The following is a 13,264-nucleotide window of genomic DNA, read 5'->3' on the forward strand; positions in this document are numbered from 1 at the left end:
TTGTATACAGCTAATTTAGTATACCGACTAATTTCTCTCTTATTCCATATGAATTTATTCAATTGACTTCCCCATAACAGCTTTGCTGATTCTGTTGTCTATTTCTATATTTAATTTACCATCTTCACTAAAATCGTGCTTAAGTAACTGAAATGTTTTACTTGTTCCACCGGTTCTCCATTCACAACACAATTTACATTTTCAACGAATCTGCCTATTTTCGTTGTCATTTTATTGCTGACCTTCATACCATATCTATTCGTCGTCGTTGTCTGGTAGCATCCTCTAGCAAGAGGGTTGCAGCAGATGAGCAGCCCTTCTCCATTTCTCTCTGTCTGTCGCTTCCATCATTCTTAAACCAGTCCATTCCACGATGTCATTTAACCACTCTCTAGTTGGTCTTCCACGTCTTCTCTTCCCCACAACTTTCCCTTGTGATATAGTTCTTGTCAGGTGTCCCGAAGAACCTCTCAGAAGATGTCCTGCAAATCTAGTCTTTCTTTGCATAATATTCTTTAAGTGTTCTTTCCATCCCAACTCGTCTTAAAACTTCTTGATTTGATATTCTTTCTGTATAGCTAATCTTTTCCATCTTTCTATAACACCATATTTCCAATGCATTAATTCATTCCATATCTCTCTTTCTTAGTGTCCATGACTCACTTCCATAACTTGCAATACTCCAAACTGTTGCTTTAACTATTCCAATTCTAATGCCTATTTTAGTGTTCTTGTTTATTAAAATTCTCTTCTATTACAACAGTTATTCAATTTAGTCAGAGAATCTTGCAGACTTTTAGCAGATTTATTTAGAAGTATAACATCATCCGCATAAAGCAAAGAGCTGACATTAACATCTCCAATTTTGATATCATGTTTAATAGCACTTTCCTTCATAATGTGATCCATATAGATAGTGAATAACAGAGGGGATAATGTACATCCTTGTCTCTCACCAGATTTAACATTAAAGCATCTTCCTGTACTTCCTTCACTTCTAACTGCTGACTTACAACTCAAATAAAGACCAAGTATTGCTTGATATAATGCCCCATTCATAGCTTCCCTCTTGGCACCTTGTCACATGCCTTTTCCAAATCAACAAAACTTAAATACAGATCTTTGTTATAATTAAGGGGATACAAATCCCTTGTTGTTCAACTGCCAGTAAGCAATACTCTAAGATCGAGAACTACGAATCTGAGTTTCATATATACCTTAAAACTATCGGCGAATCCAAGTGTAAATGACCACTTGGTAGTACAACACCAAGGCAAATCGAAGCAAAGGTAGAGCAAACTCCTCAATTTATGTTATAATATACAAACACACCTTAATGGCATTCGTATAGTAAAGGTATGTAAGTTCTTTTCACTTAAACCTTGTTATCTTCCAGGTCTACCTACTCACTGATGAGACCTCAAAAAAGGTTGAAACCGGTCTGGGTAGTGACCTCTTCTCATAATGTAATTACAGTATTACATCCCCTAGGGGCTGTTTTTATATTATGAGAAAATATCGAGGATAGTGAGGGAGCTTGCTCCACCTTTGCTTCAAGTTGCCATTGTGTTGTACTACAAAGTGGTCATTTACACTTGGGTTCGCCGATAGTTTTTCAGTATATATGAAACTCATAGATTCGTAGTTCTCGATCTTAGAGTTTTGCTTACTGGCAGTTGAAGAACAAGGGATTTGTATCCCCTTAATTATTATTAAGGATGCCAGAAAAATAGCGTTTGGCTTTCAGATCTTTGTTATATTCCCATGCTTTCTCTACTATTTGTCGTAAAGTGAAGATCTGATCCTGATAGCCTCTATTTGGCCTGAATCCAGCTTGTTCTTCACCAAGCTTTTCTTCCACAATTCTTCTCAACAGTTTCTCAAGTATACTTGCATAGATCTTGCCAGGAACACTCAGTAGGGAAATACCTCTGTAATTCTCACTTTCAGTTTTATTTCCCTTTTTATATATGGGTACTATGAGAGCTCTACTCCAATCATCGGGAATTCGTCCCTCTTTCCGGGCTTTCTGAACTATGCAGTGCAGACACTGTAAGACTTTTATACCACCATACTTCAGCATTTCTGGTCGAATATCATCTACTCCTGCTGCCTTTCCACATTTCAAGCCTTTGATGGCTTTTTCTACTTCAAGTATGGATATGTATTCCTGACTGCATGCCTGGTCAGTGTTTTTTACCACTGTGCTGTCATCACTGCTTGTTTCATTTAGCAGTTTTTCAAAGTAATTACTCCATACTTCAAGGATATCTTTTTCTCCCGTTTTCATGTCACCTTTATCATCTTTAACTCCTTTTACAGCATTCTCTTTTTCTCCATTCCTAAGCTTCTTCAACAACCTCCAGAATATTTTGCCACCTTCTTGATATTTATTTTCTATATTCTTACCAAAGTCCTCCCATGATTTTTGTTCAGCTAGTTTTACACAGTGTTTAGCATTCTTGCATTTGTCTCTGTATTCTCTAAGAGCACAAACTGACTTATTTGCCAGGAACCTTTGATAGGCTTTCTTCTTTTCCTTCACTGCCTCTTTAACCTCCTGTGTCCACCATGGAGTTCTAATTTTTCTATCCTTGCAGACAACTTCACCACATGCCTCTCTAGCTGAATCAATCAGGGCTTTCTTCAAGACTTGCCACTGAATCTCCACTGTTTGGTTCCTGTTCTCAAACTCTTTCATTTTTTCTTCAATAATCATTGTGTATTTTAGTCTACAGTTCACACCTGAGAGCTGCTCAACTTTTATTCATTTTAAAACTTTCTTACATGTCATTCCTTTCAATATGAAATTCAATTTGATCCTGCTCAGGACTAAATAGTAATCACTTCCAATTTCAAATCCTCTGTACACTCTGGTGTCCTGCACCAGGGAGAAAACATCACTATGAACAATAACATAGTCAATGGTACTTTTCTTATTCCTTGCCTCTTCTCTCCATGTGAATTTGCACACATTTTTATTTTGGAACATGGTGTTAGTAATAACCAGTCCATGTCCTGAGCAGAAATCCAACAAATATTTGCAATTATTATTAGCTTTGCTCTTTTCTCCAAACTTTCCGAAAATATTTTTTATGTCTGGCAATCACTTCCTACTCTGCTGTTTAGATCCCCAACAAGGACCAACTTTTCCTTTTTCATTGTGTCAGTTGCTTTTTCTAAAGCCTCAAAAAATTCCTCCACTTCTACCTTAGTAGAACCTTCTGTGGGACCATAGGCACAAATAAGTCTCGTTGTCCAGTTCCCCATTGTCATATTTGCTCACATCACTCTACTTGAGACTGCCTGCCATTCGAGAAGATTAGTCTCATATTTTGTGTTGAATACTATGGCTACCCCTTCTTTTCCATGATTGTCATTGCCTGAATATAACATTTTGTATTTATTGCTTAGAAATATCTCACCAGTTTTTGCATTTTTTGTTTTAGTCACCCCTATTATGTCGATCTGGTACTTATCTAATTCCTCAGCTAGCTCCATTTCTTTGCCATTCAGGCTTCTTACGTTGATAGTACCGATCTTTAACTCTGGTGATGTTGAGCTGGGGTGTGTTTTCAGATTTATTCCAGTAGGTGACTTCTCGCTGTTTGCCCTGGTTCCCTGGCGAAAGCAACGGGGGCCTTGTTTAACCGGGCAACGCCCCAGCCGGCATGAAATTTTGTCATGTCGTACCATCATTTTTTATTTTGGTTTAACCAATAAGAATACAATTTGGTCGGCTAAATCCCAAATTTCCCCATCCTCGTTCATTCAGTATCCAAGTAGATACCCAACAGGGTGCACCACGAGAAGGTGATGATTGGACATTAGGGCAGAAGCCCTGGTCGGTTCTCCACATTCCTTTAAAGGATATGTGGAGGTCTCCTCTCAGTTATACAGTTTTGACCCTTAAGCACCCCTTGAGGGTTAAAGACTATTATTATTATAATAGTTATTCACTTAAAAAAATAAAATAAAATAAAATCTGTATAATAATCACTGTTAATATTAAAACATGCGTAAATGCACAATACAGAGGCAAAGAGTGTTATTAAAATTCTTAACTGAAATGCAATGTAGAAAAATTTTGTAAAATTATACTCAAGATAACTATTTTATATATATGTGTAAATATTTTAGCAATGAACAAAAATATTAACTCGCAAGTATCTATTATTCGCAATTGTAATATATTATAAATGTTATATATATATATATTGTTACACAACTATTATTGTATCTCTGTATATACAACTATTATTGTATCTATGTATGTAATTTATCTGAGGCATAAAATGTTTAAAAAAAAATTATTATTACATGACACCTCCAAGTCCAAAGACTTATTGAGGTAGGACACCTATTTCTACAACTCTGCCCCCACCATGACTGCCAACCATACTGAATTGCCACTACCATCATCATCTACTGCCTAATTTTTTTTTTTTTTTTTGTGTGTGTGTGTGTGTGTGTTTGTAAATAGGATGAAAAACTTAAATTTCTGGGAGAGAAAATTCTATTACCTCTGTATGAGATCATCTAACTCACCTTCTACTGAAAAGGCCCGTATGTCTAGACCAAATAAATTACTTTGAGAATAATTATTAAACAATCAGTAGAATGGCAGAGCAGATCATATTTGGGATGCACTGATTTTGAAATTACTTCTCTGTTTATGCTATTGAATGCTTTTTCAAAAAAAAAAAAAAGCATTCAATAGCATAAAACAGAGTAATTTGGAAATTAATGTAATACTATGGCATAGCAGAGAAAATAACTAATATAGTAAAAAGCAATGTATAGCAGCTATGTAATGTAATGAGAATCTAAAAAGATAACAAGCAGCATAAGGGAAGGTGCGTAACTCTTCCCTGCAATCTTCTCAATTTTAGTAGACTGGGTGATGAGAAATAAAATGGTTGAAAGTATTAATATGCATTGGAGATGACAATTTAACAGTCTGGATTTTGCCAATGATTTTGCTAGCTCAGAAACACCAACATATGCAAAGGGAAAATAGATAATTTAAACCCGGAAAGCCTCCAAGTATTTGAGGTATTTACCTCGCTTAGTAGGCTGAAGGTCCATCCTGTCTGGTTAGCATGGGAAGAATTTGGACCAAAACCTCCAGATTTCTGAAAAGGGCCTATGCAACCCTACCACTTTTTCTTGCAGTGACTCATGTTTCCAAAGGACAAGCTTCCACATCTCAGCTATCCAGGTGTCTACCTGATTCCCTGCTCGTGTGGGTTATCATATTTTGGACAAACAGGAAGATCTGCTCTGATCCAGTTAGAAGAACACAAGTCGTATATATAGTACCTTGAACCTGAACAGTCTGGACTTGCAGAGCATGCCATCAACACTAGATATAGAGTTCAGTGGAACAAGACAAAGTCATTCACAAAAGTCAGTTCCTAATGGGGAATGGCTTTACAAAGAAACGTGAAACATTACTTCACTCCCCCTAACCTAAACAGATCCGATAGTCTATTTATAGAGTACTATCTCCCCTTGTGGGAGATAGTATTCTATAAATCAGCAAATCTTTCTTAACTTGTAATTGTATACACATATATTTTTTTTTTTTTTAATAAATTTAGGAAATTTAACCTTAGCTACTTAGGTGGCATTTTGTGAATATAACAGTTATTGTTTAACTAGCCTTTGCTAGTTAAACAATAACTGTTATATTCACTGTTAAACTTGTTAACTGTTATATATGTTAAATATGTTAACTGTTATATAAACTGTTAAACATTTTTGTTAATTCCGTTTTTATAATAGTAAGTAATAGTTTCAGATAAGGCACAATTATAAAAGGATATTTCATTTAGTTCATGACTAAGCTCAAATTGAATGTATCAAAGACTGGAATGGATTAGTAATAACAGAAAAACTGGAAATCAAAAACAGAAAGAGTACTTTCAAGAACTGTAAAGCACAGAGAATAAGGGAAAACTGGGTAGAGCCCTCTACCCAGGAAAATTCTGATTTGGAAACCTCTCTACTTAGGCATAAGATTAAAAGAGCAGTTAAACAGCTTAACAACGAGACCCCAAGTGCAGATGGAATCCTAGCAGAGTTAATTAAGGGCACAGGGGATGGAGGGATAAGAGTGTTTCATAGATTGATTACAAGTATATAGGAGACTGAATCACGGTCTAGAGACTGGAAGAAGTGTTTTCATACCACTGCACAAGAGGGAAGATACGAAGAATTGCAAGAACTATAGAACTTATGCAAAAAAAGATTTTATTAAAGGTCATTCAAAATAGGTTTGATGTTAAAGTTCAGGCAGAGATGCCTGAGGAATAATCAGGTTTCAGTAAAGGCAAGAGTACCAGAGATCATATCATTTGCCTTAGACAAATCATCAGAAAGTATAGAGTTTAGATTCTGTGATGTGTTTCATAGACTACTTCAAAGCTTTTGACTCTGTTCAGCATATGGAATTATGAGAGGTAATGAAACTAGGTTTCCTCAATACATTATCAGGTTGATAGCTAACTCGTACAGTGAGCAAGAAGCCATGGTTAAGAATAGGTGTTGGATTAACTGCTTGGTTTCAGGTGGGCTTGGGAGTTAGGCAAGCATGGCTACTTTTTCCTCACCTGTTGAGTATCTATGCTTAGGTAATAATATATCATGCATGCAGTATTGGATGAGCGTAAGACAGGAAATAGAATAGATGGCAGATTGATCAGTTATCTGAGATATGCTGATAACAGTACTCCTTGTAATGACAAGGAAGATCCAGGACAAATCCTTTACAGAGTTAATGGGATCAGAGGACTTAAGCTGAACCCTATCAAGATAAAGATTATGGTTTCAGTGGAAATATTGACCGTGAAACTACTGAGAAACAAGTGTACCTAAATGGAGAAAGAATTGAAGTAAGAAAATTTGTGAACTTGGGATCCATCATTATTGTGAAGAATTACTGTCAGAATACATAGAAAATAAGAAATGGCTGATACAATGGTAATTGAGTTGTCTTAAAATCTGGAAGGATGAATGTGTCTTCACAGGAACAAATGAGGATTCTGGATGCAGCTGTTTTTTTGATAGCAACTTATGGATATGAAACTTGGAACCTAAAGAATTCTGATAAGAAAAGAATTGTTGCTTTTGAGATGTGGTATTACAGGAGACTGTTGAGGATATTGTGAAATGTGATTAAATGGCTGGGTGCAAAGAAAGATCAGTAGAACTTAAGGGTAAGACTCCATAAGGGTATTGACAGAAGAAAGCTGAAATACTTTGGACGCATTGAAAGAATGGAAGGAGGACATCTCAAAACAATAATAGAATGTAAAGTCCCTAAACAGAGGAAGAGATAGATCCTCAATGAGATGGATTTATTGGTGGTTTTCTGGAGTGACTTGTCTTCAGAGAGTGGAAGTCTCTGAAGACTTCCAGAAAAGCATACAACAGGACCATCTGATGTGGCACTTCACCAAGGAGCAAAATGACCATATGGCTTCTTATGATTTCCTGTAAACTTATGGATGCATTATAGATGAGCCCCCAAGTGTGGCTTAAAAATAAATCAAAAGAAAACCAAAATAATTAAGATTATTTCTCAGAATTATGGAAGAACCACTAGAACAAGTAGGCACATTTGTTTATCTGGGATCAGTGAACACTGAAGAATGAACAGAAGACAACATAAAAATGATACAAAAAAGGGGAGGGAAAAAGCCAGAATTGCCTTTAATGTAGTGAGAAACATAAGGATACTTAAAGAAATCTCAAGACAAAAATAAGATTCTTCAATACAAATGAAAATAATGGTACAGCATTATTTGTAATAATGCTGTACCATGGTTGGAGAAGTCTAATTAGGATAAAACATTTTATGTTGTCCTAACTTTATTTAATAAAATTAGAACAAAATTTGACATGAAAATGGGCAGTAAAAAGGCACTATGAAAGCATAATTTTTAGTGAAGATAGGAAATTAAATATGGAAACAAACAACAGTATCTGATCAATCAAAGACTAGAAACCATAGGCATGAGAGTTATGAGAACAGTTGAAGAAATTATTAGATGGCATAGCAGCATCACATTAAAAATGATGATAATATGAAGTTGGTGTTCTGGAATGTGTCATAACTATCTCATGTGGTATGGTCACTGAATAGAATAGTGGAGGAAACGGTAGCAAACAGGTTTTTTGATGCTTGTAGGTAGCAGGAGAAAAAACAGAGGAAGATCAACATTTAGGCGGATTAATGCAATTAGAACCACATTAAAAGATTGAAATATGATAAATTTAGTTTATCTTTTATCCAAGTGTAAGCAAACAAAGTTTGCACCTGAAAATATCTTCAGGACTGAGGTAAGGTAGTGCAACACCAGGCAACTCCGATCAAAGGTGGACCAAGCTCTCGTCACTCCTTGTCACGGTATCTCCCATAATGCAAACACATCTCCTTGCGGACATGTATACTGCTATGCATTAAGGGAAGGGCCACTACCCAGACCGGTTTCAACCTTTATTGAGGTCTCGTCAGTGGGAGGCAGAGGGTCTCTGGACAAACTGTCTTGACCTTCACGTTAAAGCTCACTTTTAGTTCTCACTGAATATACACACTTAATCCCATTTTTAGAAAGGCGGAACTACTTCAGAAGTATACCGTCCTTTTACTACTGACCTTGAAAGTGGTATCAGGCTGACTCTGAGCACAATAAATTTAATTATATACAAATTCTGATATCAATACAATGCCGATTTCTAAGGCATCGCCCTTGAACCTTACATTTTAGACAATTTCTGTTTTGTACAATCTTGCATGTTAATTACTTCGGGTTAAATACATGGGCTTTTAAGATTATTTACAATGTTCATACAAAGTTAGTTTAGCGTGTTTACGAGTTGCGACCTCTGTAAAAGTCTGGCAAGAAAAAGGAAAATTTCTACTGCATCGAATTTTACAGTGTACAGGATATGAAAGTACAACACATAAAAAAAAAAAATTATATGACTAATTTCCTACAATTTAGTCTTATCTGTCAGAATTTTAGATACTATATAGATACTATATTTTAGTCTTTTAAGGCACTTGTTACTGCATGGATATGAATATATTCTCTGTAGATATATATATATATATCCAAGGACTAAGAAATGCTATTCTCCCTTGAGTATACATGCTTAGATTGAACAAAGAATTATCAAATATTTTTGTTACTTTTTATTAAGCATTAAGCTTTGTAACATCTGCTTGTATAAGTCACTTCAAAAGAGTGGAGGCTCAGTTTGAAACTTTTCTTAGAATCAATTTCGTTAAAATTTGGAATTCTGTTTGGTTGTCATCTAACAAGCATAAGAAAATCTGCCATTAACATTATTTATGTAGAATGTGATAAATACTATTTAGTTATGTTGTTTCTATTTTTGTTTCTTTGTATAGAGACAGCGAGAGCAGAGTAGAAGGGCCATTAAACTTACAACAAGGAAATTATCCTTATCTGGTAAGTTAACTTCATGACATTTAAATTATTTTCTCTTTTTACCTATGCTTTAATAATCCAGTAATTATGAAAAACTAAAGAATTTGCAACTCACAAGTAGAGTATTAGGGAATTCTTATTGTTGTGTTTCATCCAGTCATTTCTGACTCTTGGTAATCATGCCTTTTCTTTCAGCTGCTGTAAATTCATGTTGGGAAGTTCCTTTGTTGTCTAACTCATTTGTTGTCTTCCTCTCTTTCTCATGCCCTCAATCTTCCTCAACATAACTGCCTTTTCCGATTCATTTGCTTGTATAATATACCCACAGTACATTAAATTCTGTTTAGTAATCTTTGCCTCCAAGAAGCATTGCCTTTATATTCTCTAAACCTTATTAGTTATTCTTGTAGTACATGGGATTCTTAATAGTCTCCTCCACATCTATACATCACTACTGAAAATACCCTTGTTTTAACAATTGTAACTTTCACGGCCTTACTAGCATCTTTATCTTTCATACTTTTTGTAGGTTAAACAGTTTTTTTTTTCACCCTGTTGCTATCCTTTTAATTTCATCTTCACTTTGACCATCATTTCTTATTCTGGATTCCAGTGAATCATAATTCATCCAAATTTCCAGAAGCTATCGCTTTCATTTTGCAGATGTTTTGTTTTCCCTCTTAATTAACAGTCACCTGCTCCAGATGTTCCTTAGTTTCTGTTATGAGGGTTCTCACATGCATATCTTAAATTATTTTTCTTCTATCCATCCATTTATTCACTGGATGTCAACAGATACTATATGGTCACTCAGATGCTCAGTGATGTGCCCCACCAGTCCTATTATTTTATTTCTTATTCTGGATTCTAGTAAATCATAAATTCATTCAAATTGCCAGAAGATATCACCATTTTGAGGATGTTTAAATTAAACCTGGCTTTTTTTGTATTCCCTCTTAACTAACAGTCATCTTCTCCAGATATTCCTTAGTTTCTGTTATGAGGGCTGTCATCTGCATATCTTAAATTATGTATTTTTAAGTTAACAATCTTTGTGTACAAGTAGACTAGTTATGAAGATATTTCACATGCAAACTTTATTTGCATATGCTTGAGTAAAGGATTAAAATGGGAATATAATTTCTTTTCAAGTATAATATAATTTTGTAACCATCAGAAAAATTTTTCTGCAATTATAGAGTGTAATCATATGGTGTTATACCATTTCACTATTTGTAAAAATACGACTCCTTCATTTTAGCCTTAGTATCTTGCTGAGTCTAGCTTCCATTAATGAGAACTCCCTAAAACTGAAACCAGTCTGAGTGGTGGTAACCTTCCCATAAATACATAGCAATATATATCCCAAAAGAAATTCATTGCAATACTTGAGTCAGTTGATGTGAAATCATTTGCCTCAGTATCCTATGATGTTCAGCTGTCACAAAACTCTCAGTATATTATCATTACTGAACTGCCCCCCCCCCCCCTCTCATGGGGCATCTGTTCTTGGTGGAGGGGACTTCCCAGTGATAGTACTGACCCTCTTTGTTCTTCCACTTTTCTTTGCTTTTTTTTACCATCACTGGGATCTAACACCCTTCCATCATGTTTGCCATACAGTACAATCCATGGACTTGCAATCCAGAGAGATATGGTCTGGGGTGAGGGAATACTGGTAGTCTTGCCAGTTTGGCAAGATGAGTAATCCTGGATTGCCTCACTAGGATCAATCGGCTATTGGACTTGCCTGCAAATGTCTACAGTGTTGTGGTATCCTGTCCAGTGGTGCCTGGGGATGGAGCCCAAAGGCTTGTTGTGACGCTGGTATAGCATCCTGGATAACCCTGGTGTTTCACTTCCGCGCACATTTATTCTTGCTGGTTAGTGGACATCCATGTGTGGCTCCGTGGTGGGTGGGAAACTCAGGCACTACTCAAAAAATCCTTTTGAGTATAAGTCCATCTTCAAATATTTCAGGGACCCTCACAAGGCTCCACCCAAGTACTGATACTGTAGATACATCATTCGATAACAGGAGTAAGAAACAAAAGGTATCTGACATTAGTATCAATGTACCAGTGTTTCTTGTCATGTATATAACAGGACTTGCCAGTCCTTAACCTTATATTCAAAAGGGTGTAGGACTGGCAAATTCTCACAAAACAGTTAGGGAAACAAATTTCTGATGATATCCATGTGGAAACATGTCAGAAATGCTCTGAAAAACTATTGACTGCATCAATTGTTGGAATACCAATCACAGTAACACCTCATAAATCATTCAACATCTTCTAGAGCAGTGTTTCTTAACCTGTGGTCTGTGGACCGCAGGTGGTCTGCAGGCAGACTTAAATTAATTAAATATATATGTATTTTAATTATCCAAACAAATTAAAATTGAACAAGTAAGTAAAAATTATTGAAATCAAATGGAGACTTAAAAAAACAAACAACTTCAGAATGTTCAAAGGCAGAAGCAATAAAACTATATTGTTGTTCAATTCACCCCTCTTATTAAACGTCATTCTGGCACAACAATAATTGGAGTAATTCGACAAAATGATGAATAATAAGAAGGGTGAAGTGAACAACAATATAGTTTTATTGCTTCCACCTTCCCTTGCTGTTTTGTCAGATTTGAAGCGAACATGTGTTATCCACATTTATCATTTGCTTGTTGTTTATTGATTTTCACTATTAAAAGTTTCTCTCCTTCAACCAAGGCTCAATATATCTTCAGAAGTGCTAAGTAATACTTAGACAAAGTGTGTCATTAGATATCTCCAGTATTTATATATTTAGATATTTTTCTGAAACGTTTTTTTTTATAATGGAAAAGTGGCTTAGAACTAGGACTTTGAAAAAAACGACAAATGAAACAGTTGATGCTAACCCTAATTGTGATACACATGTTGTAACGGTGGGTAAATCTGATACTATTAAAGTAGAAGAAACACGCAGTTCAAAGATAAAATACAGTAGGAAATATAACAGTTCATATTTGGAACTTGGGTTTACTTGATGTGGAGATGAAAGTGTACAGAAACTTCAATGTGTTTTGTGTTATGAAGTATTGTTGAACGCGTGCATGAAACCTACTAAATTCCGACATTTAGAAACTAAACGTGATTTGAAAAATAAGCAAATCGAAAAAAAGAAAAAAAACTTCACCGACACTTAGTGACATTAAATCATGGGAAAGATGTAGTTTCGGCCATTGGTTCGATTAATAGCAAGGCACTGGAATCATTTATCTCTTAAGTTTGCGCATAGCGAAAACGGAATCCTCATTCTATCGGGGAGAATTTACTACTTCCAGCTATAAAAGATGTGATACAAACTATGTTTGGCAACATGTTATTAAAAGATGTTCATTTGACTCCTCTTTCAATAACCCTGTAGGTCACAGAATTAATGATATGGCAGGTAACGTAGAATCTCAGTTAATCGAAAGAGTTAAGAAGAGCCCTTATTATGCGTTACAAATAGATTAGACTACTGACATTACAGATGATGTTCAGTTAATATGTTATGTAAGATATGTGCATGATAACATTCATGATGATATTCTCTTTTTGTAGAACTTTGTCATCCCGAACAACTGGAGAAGAAATATTTCACACTCAATAATTACGTAATACACAAAGGGATCCAGTGGGGAAAATGTATGGGCTTCTGTTCAGATGGAGCTCGTGCCCTTACAAGCAGGCATAGTGGGGGTTGTTTCTATGGTCAAAGTAGCTCTGGATATGAATTGGGTACATTGTTTCACTGTGCTACAGAACGGTGTAAAACTAGTT

The 13,264-nt window shown here is 35.5% G+C and overlaps 1 protein-coding gene across 4 annotated transcripts in view; it reads left to right on the forward strand.

Moving 5' to 3' along the window:
• Positions 1-13,264, forward strand: part of Acn (apoptotic chromatin condensation inducer acinus) — a 229,813-nt gene that overhangs the window by 100,880 nt on the left and 115,669 nt on the right. For all 4 annotated transcript variants that reach the window (XR_016549792.1, XR_016549793.1, XM_090407980.1 and 1 more), the window contains exon 5: positions 9,422-9,482. Coding sequence is in view for 2 of the 4 variants with exons in the window: in XM_090407980.1 (XP_090264106.1) it covers positions 9,422-9,482 (61 nt within the window). In the remaining 2 variants the exon portion in view is untranslated. The remainder of the gene's footprint in view (positions 1-9,421; positions 9,483-13,264) is intronic.

The sequence above is a fragment of the Typopeltis vanoorti genome, chromosome 18 (assembly GCF_054136105.1).
Source record: "Typopeltis vanoorti isolate ZY-2024b chromosome 18, IOZ_Tvanoo_1.0, whole genome shotgun sequence".
NCBI classification, from domain to species: Eukaryota; Metazoa; Arthropoda; class Arachnida; order Uropygi; family Thelyphonidae; genus Typopeltis; species Typopeltis vanoorti.